This window comes from Serinus canaria, chromosome 17 (assembly GCF_022539315.1).
Source record: "Serinus canaria isolate serCan28SL12 chromosome 17, serCan2020, whole genome shotgun sequence".
In the NCBI taxonomy this organism is placed as follows: domain Eukaryota; kingdom Metazoa; phylum Chordata; class Aves; order Passeriformes; family Fringillidae; genus Serinus; species Serinus canaria.
In genome coordinates, this window is record NC_066330.1 from 2,021,372 (window position 1) to 2,040,779 (window position 19,408).

Consider the following 19,408-nt stretch of genomic DNA (forward strand, 5'->3'; position numbering starts at 1 on the left):
GGTCCAAACACATCCACACGTGGTTTAATATAACTCAAATGCTTTTTTGCTTCAGACACAAATTTAAATTCACTTTAATTTAAAAAAAAATTACTAAGGACAAACTGAATCTATATTTTTGTTTGTTGGGGTTTTTTCTACCTCTGAAAATTATTTTATTATGTAGTTGTCAGAAGGAAAATGAGGACAAAGATTGCTGTGAACATATTAAAAATTGAAATCCTAAATTTAAAATCACAAAGTTTAGCAGGTCTGGCATCCCCAGGAAGTGGCAATAATGGTTTAGTAAAATTTAGTAAAAATTCTTTACTAATTCTTAGTGAAGAATGATCTGCCATTAATTATTAACTGTGAGTGAAAGGTGCTGGCATTTCTGCTCACCCACAGCAGAGGCTGTTTGACCCACCCTCATTAACATCCATGCTTTGCTCTTGTCCCAGACACAATGACTATTTTAATATCTTTTATTGTTTTGCTATTCTCTGGAACGACTTTTAGCCAAGAGAAAACGTAAGTAAAAGCAAATATAAAATGTACTGGAAATGCTCCTTGATTGCTGTCCTCTCTTCTGGGTAAATCAATCCAGAATTTGACCAGAGCCAATACAAAGGGCACTATCCAAAGAGGATTTTAATTATTGTCTCACAATAACCCGATTATCCTCTTTGCTTTAACGCTGTGCATGTCCCTGAATTCTGAAAGAAAGAAATCTCAAAGATGAGAAAGCAATCTGTTCTTGTTTTATATTCCATGTACAGATATGTCCTTACAGCACCAAAGATCTTCCGAGCTGGGGCCTCTGAGAAAATTGTAGTTCAGGCTTTTGGTTACCAGGAGGGATTTGCAGTCAGCGTTGCCCTGAAAAGCTTCCCAGATAAGCTCGTTGTGTATTCCTCTGCTCGGATCTCCTTAACCCCAGCCAACAAATTCCAAGATGCTGCCACTCTAACAGTAAGGAATTCAGACCTTTCTTGCATCCTTTTTATTAGCACATTTTGTCTTAAAAAAAGATGAAGTTTCAGTAAGTTTTCAGTTGTCTAAACCGGGCAGGGAAGGCTAATGCCCCTATTTTTGGTCTGAAATGGAATTATGCTGAATAAAATCAGTGTAACAACACTGAGGTTAAACACAGAATCAAACTGTTTAGAAACATTGCATAACTTTAAAAATAGAAAGAATCAAATCAAAATACCAACCACAGCAGCAGCTTTGTTGTGGCCAGGACTCATCATCTGCATAAATGGAAATCTGATAATTTCTACTGTTGTAACCTCATTGCTGGGCTTTGAACTTTGCTTTAGTTTAGTTCTGGCCATAAATAAAATGCAAAATTTCAGAATATCCTTAGCTTAATACTCCAAACCATCCTCTACCATGTAAGCAAGAATAAATCCATGTGAGTGTTGGTATTTTCATTTAATGAAACTCAACCACAGGGTGGTAATTGCTTTTCAGATACTTTTTGCATCAAAAAATACTGCAGGAAAAATGCCTGAAAAACATTTTAATAATCTTCAAAGACCTTTATTTCATCTTCCCCAGGTTCAACCAGCAGATTTACCAAGAACAGATACTTCAGACAAGTATTTGTATTTGGAAGCTGTTTCTCCACATTTTACAAGATTTAAAAAAATTCCAGTTTCCTATGAGAATGGGTTTCTTTTCATTCATACAGACAAACCAATTTATACTCCTGATCAGTCAGGTAAATAATGCTTATTTCTCCTGGCTGGTATTTAATTTTAAAAGTCTGCTGACTCTGCCAAGGAATTAGGATTTAATTGTTCTTTAAGCTCTTGGTTGTGCTAATTTTTTTATCAGCAGAACAATGCTTTGAATTATTTGATCATACTGGAAAAGTTAATCACTTCTCCCTGCCCTCTTCACCCTAAATTAATAATTTGTGGCACAAGGAGTGAAAGGTATTCCTGGGAGTTTGTTAAAAATATCAGTAAATTGTTTGGTTGCTTTGATTTTGAGATTTATTGCTGTATTTCTTACAGTGAAAGTCAGAGTTTACTCTCTGGATGAAGAACTGCAGCCAGCTGGGAGAGAGACTGTGCTAACTTTTGTGGTGAGTTGTATTGAATTTAATATTAATATTTTGTAGCTCTAATACCAAATAAAGGTAGGTAGGGAGATGGGAAATCAGTATTGCAGTCAATGTTTAATAAAACTCTTAGATGTTTTTGCAGGTAGCCAGACATCTTTTAAAAGATTTAAAATTGACTTTGCAGAGTTGGATAGAGGTTTTCAAGTCCCAGATCTGAAGCTGTTCCAGAATAGGAAAAAAAAATTATCTTTAATATCTGGACAAAGGATTTTTGAGGGAACTTTAATAATGTATGGGGTTTATACTGTTTGTTTCATTTAAGATATAAAAATAATCAGTGTCTACCATATTTTTAGCCTTTAACAATTGGATTGTTATTACAGTAATTTTTTTTGCTCTTTTAAGCATGGCTTTTACTTGGTGGAACTAGAGTAAAATGTTTTATCAGAATTTCAGTCTGAGTTTTTCTATAAATATTTGTGGGTTTATGCTTTGAAGCTCTTAAGAAAAATATGTTATGGCCAGGCTGCCTCTGAAATCCCCTCTGAAGGATGAAGATTCCCCTTTTAATAGAACAATCTCTAACTGCTCGTTCTGTCCCCTTGTTTCAAGGATCCTGAAGGAGTAGAAGTGGATATTCTGGAAGAAAAAGATTTTACTGGAATAGTTTCTTTTCCTGACTTCAAGATCCCACCTAATCCTAAGTAGATTTATTTAATGTTTTTTGGTGAATTATTAACATTTTAATGCATTTTTATAGTGGCTGTCATAGAGTGGTTTTGCATGGAGGGCATGACTTGAAACTTGGAGATTTCTAACATTTCACATAGGGTGGAGTCATGATATAAAGTTTTTCAAGCTCAATTAAAAGAGAACATTAATGACAATTAAAGCTTTCTACTCTAGAGCTATAAACAGTGACAAAGACGTGGGGTATTCATATTTCATATGTGTTTCATACAAATTACCAGCATTTTCCCAGGAACAGCAGCATTTAAAAAAAAAATTCTCTTCAGTTCTCCTTTTAGTCTTGAGAGGGTGCTGAAGCATTGCTGAGATGGCAGAAGGATGGTAGCAGGGGCTTGAGAAACTGGTTTATAATGATTTCAGTGCTTAAAAGTAAGTGTCAAATAAAGAGTGATGTGTCCAGGAGAATCTGCTCAAAGGAGGCCTTGGAGACCTGCAAAAATCTGGTGCAGGATTTTCCTCTCTTAGAAATTATTACCATTATTATCATTAATTTTCATCTTAAACCCTGTTTGATTGTTGATATTTCATAGGTATGGAATTTGGAAGATTAAAGCCAAGTACAAGAAGGATTTTGCGACCTCAGCTGTGGCAAAATTTGAAGTTAAGGAATATGGTAAGGTGTGCCCATGCTGTGAACCTTCATTTTTAGTGTTTTCAGGAACTCAAACCCCTTGAAATTGTCATGATTTGTTCAGTGGCTCAGCACCTTCATGGCTAAAACACCCCCAAGTGACCTTTTTTCCACTCAATTTGCAGCAATGCCAAGCTTTTCCATCACCATCGAGCCAGAGAGTAACTTCATTAGTTCTGATAAATTCGAGAACTTCAGGATTGTTGTGAAAGCTAGGTGAGGAAATTGGCCTTGGAATCCTGAATATTTTTTATCTCCCCTTCTTTTACCTGAGGAATGATTCTCCTGAGTCCAGACTTTTCCTCTTTGCTTTCCTCAAGAAGCTCATTCATCAGAATCATTTCTGCTGTGTAGGAAATCTAAGAGAACCTTCTTAAAATTCTGTCAAAGTGATGATTTTTCAACAGAAGTGTTTAAAATACAGACATTTGTTTTCCATCTCTTGCCTAGGCAATTACTCTTCTTCAAAAACAAATGCTTTGTTGCAGCCATTAAAGTAATCTTAAAAGCATTTATATTGTTTTATTCTCAGCTATTTTTCCAACAAAAAGCTTCCCAGTGCTGATGTTTTTCTTCGTTTTGGAATAATTGAAGAAAGTGAGAAAAGAATGATGCCTCAGGCAATGCAAGTAACGAGGGTAAGAGCAGCAAATCAAGTTTGTGTAGAATTCACATGCATAACTCAGGACTGATCCAATCCCACTGAAGTTTTTCCATTAAATTTGGTGAGAATGGGCCTCAAGTTGTAATTTGCATCCACAGCTCCCCAGTGTGGACTTCTCCTGTGTAAGGTTGTCATCAGGGGCAGAGAAATGCACTTGGAAATGAAATTCAGGGGCAGCATCTGAGACAGTGGCATTTCAATCTGCTGTAATTACTCTCTGGGCCAAACTGTGTGATTAAAATTTATATGAAATAACTTCAATGCTATCTATTACAGAATAACTGAAATCAAATGGAGACAAGCAGATCAAAATGATATTGATGTATTCTGGGGACTCTGTTCTACACTAATTGTCCCCTTCCCTCATTTATTGAAGATGTCTCTGTGTTATCCCCACCTCTTGCTGAGCCTGCACACAAACTTTGCAATATGTGCCATTGGCTGATTAATTTAAAGTAATTTTAGGGAATAAAAAAATTCTTTATTTGAATATCTCCACCCTTTGATTTCCTCTGAAAATAGACAATGAACAGAAACACACTGAATCTACATATAGTCTTTGTATTATTTCTAAATTATTGACTATCAAGTGATAATTTCTATTTCATTTCCAGATTGAAAATGGAGTTGCTAAGATCAATTTTAACAGCAAGAGAGCAGCAAGTTCTATAGGCTTTGACAGTCTGGAAGCACTGGATGGCTCATATTTATATATTGTGGCATCAGTATTGGAGTCCATGGGTAAGTCACTCTTTAATTGAAATTTTTCTTAACACTTCTGCAAATGTGAACAGGGCTAGAAAAGAAAATTGTAAGGCTGACTTTCATAATATCAGACTTTCTTTAATACTCAGTTCTTCTTCCAAAAACTTGTGAGAAAGAACAGCCCATTCTCACTGTAGAAATGGTTAGGGATTAAACTTATTTTTGGCTATTTGTTCCACGGGTGCTGTGTTTTGTCAGGTGGCCTCAGTGAAGAGGTGGAGTTCACTGGAGTCAGGTTTGCTGTCTCTCCTTACAAGCTGAGTTTGATTGCCACTCCTCTCTTTGTGAAGCCTGGACTTCCCTTTTTCATCAAGGTCAGTTCCCAGGAGCAGGGGGTTGCACATTGGACATAAACCCCATCATGCACAAGCCTTGTCATTTTCCATCTCTATCACTCTATGGCTGATAAACCCACTTTCATTTCATTTTTTGACTCCCTGTTGTGGAAGCAGCTGAGCAGCTTGGAAGACTCTTCCTGATAAATGTCACCATTTCTTTGTCCTGGTGAACAGGTGCAGGTGAAAGACACCATGGATGACTTTGTTGGGAATATCCCTGTAACTGTCACTGCCAAATCCTTAAATGAGCAAATGGCTGAGACTCAGTTGATATCAGAGGGTTCAGAATCTGGGAGAAGAAAAACAAGCACCAGTGATGGAACGGCTTTGTTTGTTGTTAATATCCCACCAAACAGCAAAATGTTGGAGTTTCAAGTGAGTGAAATTGTTCCATTAAATCATTTCTTCAAGGGTGCAATTATTTCTTTGAGGGTAAGGTCTTGAGCTGGCTTCTCTTTTATTAATCCCTCTGAACAACATATTGCAGCATGATTTTAGTATTGTCATTGCTTGTTTGCTTAGGTATAATTCTGTTCTCAGCCTATTCAGACATTTCATTATCTTTCCAGGTGAAAACTGCAGATCCACATCTTTCAGATGAAAACCAAGCCAGTAAAAGCTATGAAGCAAAAGCTTATTCATCCCCAAGTCAGAGTTATCTCTATATTGACTGGGCTTCAAACCACAAAACTGTGGAAGTGGGGGATGTAATAAATATTAATGTATATCCCCGAAGTCACTACATTGATAAAATACATCACTACAGCTATTTGGTGAGTAACAGATGTTTCTGCATAAAATATTGAATTGTAATTTAATATGGATGAAAAACCTCAGCAATCAAGAACTATCCTCAGCATAGAATATGTGCAGCTCAGGCAACTGCTTCCTTTCAGATACAATCTGTCAGCTTTATAGGAAAAACATAAGTCTCATGCTAAAATTTTATATTTATATGGTCTATTTTTTAAAAAATTCTTATCTGACCTTGACTGGGATTGAGGACAAGTAGTGTTGGTCTCAAGAGCTATTTCAGAAGGTGAAATATAGATGAAGGGAAAGAAGTGCAGAGACAGCACTTCTTTTTAGGGGAAGATATAAATTCCAATAATTATTACATGTGAAAAATAGACTGAATATAAAATGTGACTTTTTTCTTCTCCATCGTTTTTTTAAACTATAGATCACATCAAAAGGGAAGACAGTGAGCTTTGGAACTCAGGAGAGAATTAAGGATTTGGAATATGACCATCTAACTTTACAGATAACCCAAGAGATGGTTCCTTCAGCACGTCTCATTGTTTACTACATAGTCATGGGAGAAGGAGCTGCAGAGTTAGTGGCTGATTCAGTTTGGCTGAATGTGGAACAGAAATGTGGGAATAGCCTTGATGTGAGTAGCAAAACAGGCACTGAAATTTGTGGGTGTGCATTTGTTTTATGGTCAGATTTTATCTTGGACTTACACAAGTTCTTTAACACTAAAATTATTGTAGTAAGTGTCTGCCATCAGCTGGATTGATTTCAGAACAATGTGCTTTCAAAATTACCAATCTTTGTTTTCCATTTATAGATTAAGCTGCAGTCAAGCAAAGAGACACTGAAACCAGCAGAGGTTGTATCACTCACCATGAAAACCCAGCACAATTCCTATGTTGCTTTGTCATCTATTGACAAGGCAATATATGGAGTCACAGGAAGAAGGAAGAGGGCAATGGAAAAGGTGAGGTAGCAGCCAAAAAAGAAAATCCAGGTGCTCTTTGTTTCACTTCACATTCAACAACTGATCTGTGTTGTGTATTCAGCCAGCCTGAAAATGGGCAGAAGAGCAGTTCAAGGCTGAGTGAAGGTTGTTTGTTTGAATCTACAGTTCAAAATTATTAAAAGAACTAGTTTACAATCTTTTGAATTCCAGTAGCCGTAAATTGTGCTTTTAAAAGCAGATCTGAACTCTCTCCTCAGAACTCCACAGACCTGGCCAAAGCCAGGTTGCAGTGGAGAATTCCTTGCTGAATGAGCCACGGAGAGTATGATCTCCTTGGTTTCACAAAGAGCCTTTCCAGGCTGTGTTCTGAAGACCTCCTGGTAGCATGGCACGTGTGTTTCTCCTCAGATCATGCTGCAGCTGGAGAAGAGTGACCTTGGCTGTGGGGCTGGGGGAGGACAGAACAACATTGCTGTGTTCAGGATGGCCGGGCTCACCTTCCTCACTAATGCAAATGCCGATGACTCAGAGGAAGCAGGTACATCCCTGTGGTCCAGGCATGGAACTGGGCATTTTCTGAAATGTTCCATTGTCATTCTCTGTTATTGTCTTGGAACTCAAGGGGATGCATATACTGATGATTTTTGAGGGGGAGAAACATCTTGTGGAACAGTTACTGTAATCAAAATTAAAATACCTCTATGTAGTTAAAACAGCAAACATAAAAAAGTTTCATGCATTTGGAATGTGATCTTGTGGAGTTATTTTTAAGAGGACAATGCTATTACAAGAAAAGTTCATGCTATGGGTACTTTTTTATTTTTCTGGACAGGTGAACCTTGCAATGAAGTGTTACGAACCAAACGGTCTGACTTCAGGGAAAAGATACTCAGAGAAGGTGTGACAAATATTTCTATGTACATCATTATTTTTAAAAATCCATTTGGAAATAAAAACTTCATCTCAAGGAAGCAAATTGTTTTATTTTTATTTCAGTGGCCAAATACCGAGACCCAGAAGCCCGGCAGTGCTGCATGGCTGGAGTAAAAGCTTATCCAGTCTCTATGACCTGCAGGGAGAGAATTCAGAGCTCAAGGAGGAGCCAGAGGTGCATTTCTGCATTCACAGATTGCTGTGAATTTGCCAACAAGCTGCGGCTGGAAGAGCCAAACAAGCTCCTGATATTGGCCAGAATGCGTGAGTATGAGAGCTCTGGGTGTCCTGCTCCAGAAGAGCAGGGGGATGGAGAGGTGATGGAATCTATTAACCCCTCCCTGGTACCTGTCAGGGCTGTTCCAGACAGAATTTGACCAGTCTCCCAAAGCTTTGGTTAAATATCCCTGAGGAGGGCAGGAGAGCAGTTCTTTATTGTCTTCAGCTCTCTGTTCTGTTCACCCACATTTAGAACATGCAGAACAGCAATCAGAGACTAGTAAGAGTAAACTTGAATGCCAAATTTGAATCCTTTGCCCAGGCCCGAGACAACCAGTGAGTAACACCTCAGGAAAGATCTGTGGGAGGGTTAAATTCCTTGTATTCCATTCTCTCCCTCTAATTGCTTGTTAACAAGGTGATCTGTCAGGATATTGGACAGGTATTCTCATGTGTAAATGGATGAGGTGGGATGAACGCGGATTTTTGACTGAGGGTATTTAGATACCTTTTTTCTTGTATCAAGGCTTTTTTACTTGATTTATTTATGTTCTTCAGATTTTGAGGCTCTCTTGGAACTGGATGAGGCACAAGTTCGTAGCTACTTCCCTGAAAGCTGGTTATGGGAAGTTCACCAAGTTTCTTCAAGGTACTGCTTTTCTCAAATCAACTTTATAGAAAAGAAGTGGTGAAACTGAGGTAAACTGGGTAACTTAGTTGTACCTGAGATGTGTTGAAATGGAGTCTTATCCAAACAAACTATTCCTGCCATGTTCCTCTCCGTGTGCTGTGTGCTGCCCAGATTGTTGAGCCACTTTTCCTTTCACTTTGGACCTTTGCTAAGTACCAGCCTCTGTGAAATCAGTTAAACCAAGTTTATTCAAAAGAAAATCCAGAATTGCTGTGTTCTGGCTCAGAACTTCTCTCTTAGAGTATTGCTGGTGATGAGCTGTGCTGTTAACAGATGGTGATTGGTGATGGATAAATGTAAAAATGTTTTTAACACAGGTCCAAGACTCTGTCTGTCACCTTGCCTGACTCACTGACCACCTGGGAAGTGCAAGGTGTTGGCATTTCAAATAAAGGTAGGTCCTGCAACCCAGCTAGCTTGCAGCTGAAGAATCAGGAAGCTTTGTAGACCCTCTCAATGATTTTGACACTCATGTTCTTAAATGTTCATTGTCTGCTTGCTAGACAGGGAAAGAAAACAAAAATATGTATTTCAAGGAAAGTAAATCACTTCATGTCATGTCAGTGTCAGGGGCTGGGAAAACAGAGCCTGTCTTGTGTGTGACAGTAGTTCATTGAGAGTAAGAAGAAGAAAAAGTATTGAGTAACTCTTCCCTGGAAAACTTTACATTGTCCTGCTACCTGGAGGGCAGGGACCTGAGATTTTCTAAGAGATTTGGTAATCCAAGCAGAGAATTTCTTTGGGAAGAAGAAACCCGAAGAACCTGGATGTGGTTCAGGTCAGCTGGGGTGTGAGGAGTGGTGAGAACACCTTGGATCAGGAAACAAAAACCTGGGAACTTTTAAGTTTGGACTGTTCAAAGTACACACTGAAAAATCGTAAACCATCACCAAAGTATGTCAAGACCTTTTCAAACTTGTTTATCAGAAGGGTGGATGAGACACTCTGCTTTCATGTTTTTGATTCTCTCAGGTATTTGTGTTGCTGCACCTTTGGAAATCCAAGTTGTGAAGGATATTTTCCTGAGCATTTATGTTCCTTATTCCGTGGTACGAGGGGAGCAAATCGAGTTAAAAGGATCCGTTTATAACCATAAAGCCTCTGCAATTAAGGTAATTTTTGTTAATGAGTCCTGTGGAAGGGTTGACATAATAAACGAAAAAAACATTTTTCCTGGGAGTATCCAGGATAAACAGATCCTTGGATGGGATTTCTTCAGTCCTTAAGCAGAAACAGAGAAGTGGCATTACAGTAACAGAATTTGATATTTCTCTGGTGTCGTACCTGCCATGGAAATGAAACATTAAAATCTCTCCACCTTTCAGTTCTGTGTTAAAATAGCAGCTGGAAATGGAGTCTGTACCTTTGGAGATTCTGCAAGTGCTGGGTCGGGGATGAGGAGCTGTAAATTGAAGAATCTGGATGCTGGCTCCTCCTCAGCAGTCACATTCCTGATCCTCCCGCTGGAATTGGGTCTTCACACTGTCAACTTCACATTGCTGACCCCCAGGAACAGTGAAATTGTAGTTAAAACTTTACGTGTCGTGGTAAGGAAAAAAATCTCCAATCTTTTTTTAGCATTTTTGAATTTCAAATTGGGTTCAGTTGAGTCAATATAGAAATTTTGCTTTATTTTAATATCACACAATGTTCTCGAATTCACTGAGGTGTGTGCAGTGGAAAAAGAAATGGCTGAGTATTTGAGCACACTCATTTTTAAACCTTGACTATAAGAACTGAAAGATTACGTGTATTAAAACAATAGATTAGAACTTTGTAAGCAAAGGAGAATACTTGATTCTAAGTTGTTTGGTTTGGATTTTCACTGAAACACGATCTTTTCCTTTCCTAAGCTTTAACTTTAATCTTTTGTTAAATTTTCTCAAGAATTTTGTGAGCTAGAACACTAAAATTCATGTGGAAGAGCTGTACAACAGTTAGGTCAAACTACAGAAAAATAAGGCAAAAATACTGTGGGTTTAGTGTATTGTTTCAGCTGATACATTTGATTAAACAAAAATATTTTCATTTTCTACCTCTTTATTCATAATGATCCCAGCCAGAAGGCATTAAGAAAGAACTCCATGCAGGTTTCACATTGGATCCACAGGGTGTTTATGGTAAGAAAATTGATGATGTGTCTTTGTGTTATTTTTTCCTGGTCTTGATTCTTGATAATCAAGTTTCTCATAATGTGAAAAACTTGGAGTTTCTCCTTCCTGAGATATTGTAAATATGTCCTTTCCCAAGGATTTCCTGCCTTGGCTTAAGAGAAGTTGGATTAATTTCTTAAAGGAATCTTCAGATGTACCTTTTAGTGTGATATGGTTGTAAGCTTTCCTCAGCTTTATTATTGGGAATAGAATATGTTCTCATTTAACCAAAGAAACCACAAAGTTTAGGTCCAGATCAGGATTTTTTTTTTTGGTAACAAAAGAAAGAGAAAGAGTTTTCACCTGTTCCTTTTCAAAGCTTGATGTTGTTTGCCTGTGCATTTGGGAATATTCCTGGTTTTTAAGATTTGGTCGCTGAATTCTCAGTTGTAACCTTCAATCTGTCAATTACAGCTGAATCATTTGTTGATTTCGATTGTGCACTATTTTATATATATATATATATGTATATCTTCAATTTCAGGTTCAATCAAGAGACGACAAGAATTTCGATACAAAGTCCCACAAAATCTGGTCCCTAAAACACAAATTGACAGAAGTGTCAGTGTAAAAGGTAAATAGAAACTTTTCATGCCCTGCATATGTATCTTTCCTCCTATTTTGTATTAAATTCATCTGATTTATTCTTTTTCTTTGGAGAGAAGGCTTTGCAAGCCCCCTCAAGTGTAGAAATTCAGACACTTCCCAAAGAATGATTGCTCACGGATTCTGCCCTTGGATGCGCTTTCACCACCTGATGTTTCAATCAGTTTTGGGGCTTTCCCTTGCACAGGACATCTTCTGGGTGAAGTGATTGGCACAGTGCTGAGCCCCAGGGGCCTGCAGGTGCTGAGCAGCCTGCCCAGGGGCAGTGCAGAGGCAGAGCTGATGAGCATTGCCCCAGTGTTCTACGTGTTCCGCTACCTGGAGGAGTCGGACAATTGGCATCTACTGGGCCCTCAGACCCTGAGCTCCAGGACCCAGATGAGGAGGAAGATGAAAGAAGGTAGAAAAATCTGCTGCTTCTCTTGCTTCAGGGTTGTAGAGTGAGAAGGGTGATACATCTGAGGGAGTAAATATGATTCTCATAACTTTCCTTGTGCCTGGTGTATCCCTCAGGAATCGTGAGCATCTCGTCCTTCAGGAATGCTGACAGCTCCTACAGCATGTGGAAGAATGAGCAAGCTAGCACATGGTGAGCTGAAAGGGGTTTGGGCTGGAAAAAGCCTAATTTCATATCTTCAGTAAGCACCAGACAAGAGTGTGATGGTAGATTTAAGCAGTGCTTACAACTCTGAATAATACCTTGGTTTCACTTGCCAAACCTTTTCTTTGTGTCCATAATTCACACCACAAAAACCAAGATGGCTTTGGGATGGAATGAGTTCTTACCCTGAAACATGGGAATTGATCCTGGTTTAAAATTATTTCAGTAGTTATTGCCCATTTGTTAGGTTAAATTTAAAATTAACCTTCATTATCCCTTTGAACCATGGGAGTGTGCAGGCTACAGAATCCTAAGCAGAGTAAGTTTGTGTGTGCCCTCTGCAGTACCTGCCAATCTAAACAAGCAGGATCTCTTGGCTTCCCTTGGCAGGTTGACAGCTTTTGCTTTAAGGATCCTTGGGCAAGTGAATCAATACATTGATCTTGATCAAATGGCTGTTTGTGATTCCCTTCTGTGGCTGATTGACAACTGTCAGATGTCAGATGGGTCATTCAATGAATTTTCAAACTACCAACCAGTGAAACTGCAGGTATGAAACCCAAACCTTTTCTGTGCTTAGGCAGTAAAAGCTGAAGGCACCAGGAAATAAAGTGTTTTATATTTTAGGCTATAATTCATCAAAACACCCGTTCAAGACAACTTTTCTCTTTATTCTAAATTCATTTAAAGCCTAGCACAATCTTGCAGAAATTTCTGTTTTCCCACAAAAAGTAGCTGCTTGCCACTTCTTAATATTCAGAAAAGGAATGTTTAGGTTCATTTCATAATCTAACAGTCCTGGCTTGTGAATAACTTAGTATATTTTGGATTATTTTTTATAAATGAGCTATTACCTTCCAAAGAGTCAATGTATTTTCAGGTTTAACTAAGCTATAGTTTTTACAGGAATTTCTGTTTGTTTCCGCAACTTAACACTGAGAAGTTCTATTTATTTAAATTAATTTTTATTTATATTTCATTAATTTTATTATTTGGTTTTTGTAGGGTACATTACCTCGAGAAGCTAAAGAAAAATCTTTGTATCTCACAGCATTTTCTATTATTGGAATTGACAAGTCAATGAAAATATGTCCTACTCAGGTAAACATTATTTTTATTTCTGCCAGCGGGCGTGTTCTGGGCTTCTAATTTCCTCCCTTTTTCTTTAACATTTGTTTCAAAAAAATCAAGAGTTTTTTTTAATTTCACAGATTTATTTGCTCTGTTAGTCTTTGTCTTTCAAAGCCAGCAAAAGAACCACAAGGAACTTCAGGATTCATTATAAACTGTTGTAGAAGACATTCTCTACCTGCACAGTCCTGACAGAGAAGCTGTGTTTCTTTAGGGTCAGTGTGATGGCTGTGAGCTGTAAGCTGTCCATGTTTTCAGAAAATCCACGATGCCAGGAGCAGAGCAGGGGATTATTTGGTGCAGAACGTGCAGCTGGCCCAGAGCCCCTTCACGATGGCCATCACCACCTACGCGCTGGCCCTGCTGGACCCCAACCACAGCACGGCCCGGGCAGCCTTCTCTGCCCTGAAGAGAGAGGCCTTTGTCACAGGTACTGCATTCATTCTGCCCTGCAGAGAGGCCTTTGTCACAGGTACTGCCCCATCCCCACTGCTCCTGGCCAGCCCTGTCCCCATCAGCAGCACGTCTGTACTCAGCACTTTGCAAACATCAGGTTTCAGTCGAGGAGAGGTGGGTTTCTATCCCTGGTAGGTGCAGAGTGAGCTCCTGCCCATCTCCTGGCCCTGGGTGGGCAGTGCCTCACCTGGTGTAGCAGAGCTGCTGCTGGGCTTGTACCTGAGCCCTCTTTGTCCTCCTGCAGGTGACCCTCCCATCTACAGGTTTTGGAAAGATGCTTTCAAATCACAAGACCAGGCAACCCCCAGCTCTGTCACTGCACAAATGGTTGAAACCACAGCCTATGCCTTGCTCACTGCTTTGCTAAGAGGGGATGGAGACTATGCCAAGCCCATCATCAAATGGCTCTCTGAAGAACAGAGATATGGGGGAGGATTTTATTCAACTCAGGTGTGCTTTTACATATTTTGTCCTCATTCTTCAAGTACCAAAATATGAAACACTTTTTTCCATCCCTGGAAATTCCAGGCCAGGTTGGATGGTGCTTGGAGCAACCTGGTCTGGTGGGAGGTGTCCCTGGAATGAGAGGGGCTTTAAGGTCCCTTCCAACCCAAACCATTCCATGATTCTGTGATAGCAGCATTTGAAGAGTATAATTCAATTAAATGACCACACTGCCAACGTCAGACTCCTGTGAATGGGATTAGTATCAAGTGGCTCCATTGGCATGAGTTTCTTGGTCTCTGGGAAATCTGACTTCTCTTCATTAAAATAAACTGAAATGTTATAAACAGAATCTCTGAAGTTAATTCTTTATGATTGGTTTCTGACAGGACACTATCAATGCCCTTGAGGCCCTGACTGAATATTCCCTTCTTGTCAAACGGCTGCATTTGGACATGGATGTTAAAGTGTCCTACAAAAACAGTGGACCCCTAAACTTATTTAAACTGACTGAAGACAATTTCGTGGGAAGAACTATGGCAGTGAGTGAATAATACTGCTTTAAAAAGGGAAAGCAGAATTCTTAGCATCTTGATAAATTTAATATATTTGAATATTCATTTAAATATAATATTTTTACAGAAGCTGTTATGTATTTGAAATGTAAGCAAGACAAGCAGATCAGCTGACCTGAATTATTGCTAATTGTTGCTAATCTTTATTATTAATGTGTAACTTCTTGTTCCTCACCAATTCTTTAGGCACCTCTCCAAGATGATCTGTCTGTAAGCACTGGCAGCAGCACTGGCATAGCTACAGTAAATGTAAGTATGCAACCAGGTTTTTTAGATGGAATTTCTCTTTTCTTAATATGCTGTGGTTTTGCTCAAGAACTCTCCATTTCTTTCTATGCTGATAATTTGTTGGCTCTGCTTTGCTGGTATTTTTATATTACCAATTAACCAGACTTGTTTCTGTTCTTCCCAGTGTGAGTTTTTACAGTTTTATGCAGTTTTCAGGATTGTTTAATGCTGCTTCTGTTTTGTCTGATTTGTCTGTGTGTGTGCAGGTGAGGACAGTGTATAACACCATGGGTACTTCTGAAGAGTTCTGTAACTTTGAACTGAAGATTGTTCCCAAGAGAGATGATGGTAAAGGGTTAATACAATTTTAAATGTTGCTACTCAGGTCAGTGCAAGGGAGGGAGAAGAAAAAATCCTGGGTTTTTTATTAGTGTTTTTTTATTAAGAAAGAAATAAATTCTGTCACTTTCAAAACTGGAAAAGAAATTGCTAAAAGCTTTTCTAGCTCTGTTTGAAATTACTGCCTTTTTGTTAATAGAATTAGTGTTTACTTTATTTCTGTTAGGTTCATTTTTAGTAATTTATGGAAGTGTTTTTACAGGTGGGGAAATGAGAAGAAAGAAAGAGGATGGGAAGTGGGAGAGGTTACAGTGAGTTCTCCAAAGTACTCAGAGTTCTAGTCCAATTACAACAGGTGTCAGAACCAAATTCTGAGTTTAAACAATATAAACACACAATAAACTGCATTAAACCTTAAAGCTGTAATTTCACCTGAATTACCAAGGAGGTAAATGTCATTTGTTTGTGGCTAGATAATGAATTCCTATAAAAACAGCCACCAAAACAATGTAAAGAATTACCTTCCAACTGTGAAAAGGCTTTGTGAGAGTTTTGGGCTGCAGCTTCTGGAGAGTTCTGAAATTCTTTGGCTCCACTTGCCACGAACAGGTCGCATTAAAGGAGAGGGGGAACCCCTGGGGCGCCTGGAGGCTTGTGCAAAGTAAGTGAGTGAGGGGTTTTATTGATCATTCCATCAGCTCTCCTGACCTTTTCTTTCTGTTTCCTCACTGTTATGTATGTGTGTGAACTGAATTAGAGCCAGAGGTCCTGATCACTGTGGGAAGGAGTGTTCAGGTTATATTTGGGCTCTCCTGGAACATAAGCATTAAAAGCTTCTTCATGCATGGTATTGGCAGAAATCTGAATGGATTCATCTGGACTGTTTTGCTTCATTACGAGTTTACTGGGGCCTAAATGTTGACAGAGTTTCCCTCAGGTTTTTCTGGGATCACATTCAAACAGGTCTGTTTCATTTCAGTCATAATTAACTGATACTGGCTCTCTTCTAATCCAGGTACAGGCCCAGTGCCAGGGAGCCCCGGTCGGGCTCTGCCCATGCTGTGATGGACATTGGGCTGGTCAGTGGAGTGGAAGCCAATCCAGAGGATTTATCTACTGCAAGTATTCAAGAATGGCTTTTCCCTTACTGGCTTGATGTGACAAAGCTGTAATATTTACTGCTCCTCATCTTTCTCTGTGCCCTGCAGCTTGCGAGTGGAGTCGATCAGCTGATAGCAGATTATGAGATAAAAGATGGGCACGTTCTCCTGCAGATAGACTCTGTATGTTACCCCTTCCCTGACTGTAAGCACTGCTTTTACTCTTTGGATTCTTCCTGCCTCCTTTAGAGCTCCCTAATTTGTGTGTCTCTCAAACAGGTGCCAGCTCACAAGTTCCTGTGTGTTGGCTTCAGGATCAGTGAGCTTTTCCGGGTTGGAATGCTGAACCCTGCCACCTTCACTGTGTATGAATATCATGCACCAGGTATGTGTTCCAGCTCTTCACATCCTTGTTTGCCTTTTAGCTCTGTACTCCCCCCAAAGAATTACATTTTCCCAGCTTTAACAGATTTTTTACTCCATTTTCTTTGAAGCTCAGATGACTTTTGCCTCGTCATGTTTCAGTGTTGACACCTTAGACTTTGATTTTCTACATGTATTTTTTTTATTTCTTTCTGGATCTTCTAGACAAAAGATGCACCATACTTTATAACCCCTATGGAGATGAAAAACTGGTGAGATTGTGTGAAGGAGATGAATGCAAATGCATGGAAGGTAAGCTTTATTTAAAGATGTTTTTTCATTTTACTTGGTAGCTTCCCTTATGTTCAGTATGGCTTTGCTCAAAGCACAGTGTAGTGCTTTGAGCAAAGCCACACTGAACATAAGGAAAAAGTCCTCATAAGAGCACAGCTGCTTCCCCTCCAAATTTTACATTAAAAAGGAATTGAAAGCTATGTGCAGTGTGATCATGGAAGTCTGACTGGATTAAGTCTGGTGTTCGAGGTGTATTTTAAATATTCACTGTTCCATCATGCAATCCCATACTTACAGTGTTGCTCAGTTAATTTTCCCATGCAGGGTGATGGAAATGGATGTTTTCTTTGGGGACATGTGCTGACATTCTCTTACCCCTGCCTTTCCCTTTCTCCTCCTAGCTGAGTGTGGTAAAGTCCAGGAGAGACTCGGCGGGTCGGTGACTGCTGAGAGCAGGAGAGAGGCTGCCTGCCAGGGGGACACTGCTTATGGTAAGGGGGCTCCCACTGCTCCTTCCCTGCTCTCCAGTGGCTCTTTGCTCTGCCTGCTGCTGCTGCACAACATCTTGTTCAAATTACAGCTGCAGTGCTTAGAAATTCAGTGTGGCTGCCAGTGGCACAGAGTAATGCAGAGAAAGGTGAGCTCTGCCCACAGCTTCCCTCAGATCTGGCGTGGGTGGCACTTCCCAGTGCATTCCCAGAAATCAGCGTTGTAAAGGGACACAAAGTTCTCCCTCTGAGCCTCTCTAAGACATCCAGGATGCATGGCAGGAACAAGGAATAAGCAGGTTCTGCTTTGTGTCTTTCTGCAGTTTATAAAGTGAACATCTTATCTCGCAGTGAGGAGGGGTTTTTTGTGAAGTATTCTGCAAATCTTCTGGACCTCTATAAAAGGGGTGAGTTCCATGTTTCTGCTCCTGGGAGAAAGGAGTTGGAGTGTTCTTGGGCACTCACTGTCTTACCTGTTGGGCCTGTGGAACTGAAGCTGATGTTCATTCCTTTGTCCTCGGAGTTTAAGCCTCCCATTTTTCCTTAACTTTACTATAAAATTAAATTATTTAATGTGCGCAAGGCTTATTTACCATTCAGATTTAATTGAAAAATCTTTTACAAGAGACATGTTTTATATAATTAAATTTTTCTGTTATAGAACAGTGGCAAAGTGATTCCCCTGGCTTGCAGTTCTGTAGAACATTTTAGTGTTTTCTAATATATGAATTAATGGAAATTCTTTCTGTGTAATTGTCCAATTCTTGATAATTTTTTGTTTTGTTTTGTTTTGTTTTACTTCAGGGCAGGCTTTTGCTCAAAAAAACAATGAAATAACCTTTGTTAAAAAGAAGTCTTGCACAGAAGTTGAATTGAACCCAGGAGAGCAGTATTTGATCATGGGAAAAGAAGCTCTAAAGATAACCATTGGTTACAGTTTCAAGTAAGTCATTTACCACCAGGATATGCTAAAAATTTAATCTTGAATTTGTATGTAATAATTCTTGTGAGGGACAGAGTTGATTGAATTTTGAAAGTATTCAACCAGCAGTCACACAATGTGCTATCAGATGTGCACACTAAAAGCAGGATTAGGAACACAGAGCCAGCACTTCCATATTGTAATGGTTTTTCCTCTTTCATTTCCCTTCCCAAATCTCAGCAGCAAATGATCATTTAGTGTTTTCTTCTTAGATTCCAGTACCCCTTGGACTCCAGCACTTGGATTGAGTGGTGGCCTTCAAATCCAGCCTGTCCATCCTGTCAAGAGTTTCTGAACACAATGGAGGATTTTGCTGAAGATCTCCTCATCAGTGGCTGTTAATTCACTGGGACAAGTTTTTAAATTAAAAATCCAGATCAAATCCCATTGAAAAGAAGAAAAATCCTCACCTCTTTATTAATTCTTTTTGACTGAACAATCATTAATAGTTATCATGAAAAATTCTCTTGGTGTGCATTTTATAGCAATGTTGTTACAGCAGAGTAGTGTTCAAATATGATTTGTAAGCTTGGATGAGAGAATAACACAGAAGGGTGCAAAGACATTTGAAGTCAAAAGAGTTGGATTGACTGCAAAAACAAACATGAAAAACACTGTCTTGTCACTTAACCCAAATCTTATCAGAACATAAATATATGCAGCCACTTTGTAAGCTCTCTGAAAGAAACTTCATTCCTTAGCTTTTCCTTTTTGTATTCTTTTTTTGAATTCCTGCATTTCCATTCCTGACAGTTACTCATGCTGGGTTTATGCTCTGCTTTCTTGTTGAAAAAAAAAAATTCAAATATATGTGTGCCCTTTATTATTTGTGTTTTAAGAAACAGTCATCTGAATCCACATCTCCTGTAACCTAGGTGGATTAAAACAAATGTTACTTT

General features: G+C 39.1%; 1 protein-coding gene across 1 annotated transcript; it reads left to right on the forward strand.

Annotated features, from left to right (window-relative positions):
- Positions 1–370: 370 nt before the first annotated feature.
- C5 (complement C5) lies at positions 371–19,332 on the forward strand. Its single transcript, XM_009093572.4, has 41 exons — positions 371–510; positions 759–951; positions 1,543–1,705; positions 2,004–2,074; positions 2,666–2,757; positions 3,334–3,416; positions 3,560–3,650; positions 3,967–4,072; positions 4,713–4,839; positions 5,062–5,177; positions 5,376–5,576; positions 5,771–5,974; positions 6,385–6,594; positions 6,775–6,924; positions 7,315–7,444; positions 7,739–7,804; positions 7,903–8,103; positions 8,617–8,707; positions 9,067–9,143; positions 9,722–9,861; positions 10,075–10,296; positions 10,809–10,869; positions 11,387–11,476; positions 11,696–11,908; positions 12,022–12,097; positions 12,500–12,659; positions 13,115–13,210; positions 13,499–13,670; positions 13,941–14,146; positions 14,530–14,682; positions 14,902–14,964; positions 15,210–15,291; positions 15,892–15,943; positions 16,298–16,400; positions 16,491–16,565; positions 16,662–16,767; positions 16,971–17,057; positions 17,441–17,530; positions 17,851–17,934; positions 18,332–18,470; positions 18,722–19,332. The coding sequence occupies exons 1-41, from the start codon at positions 446–448 to the stop codon at positions 18,849–18,851; spliced, it is 5,037 nt and encodes a 1,678-aa protein (XP_009091820.3). The 5' UTR covers positions 371–445; the 3' UTR covers positions 18,852–19,332.
- Positions 19,333–19,408: the final 76 nt, after the last annotated feature.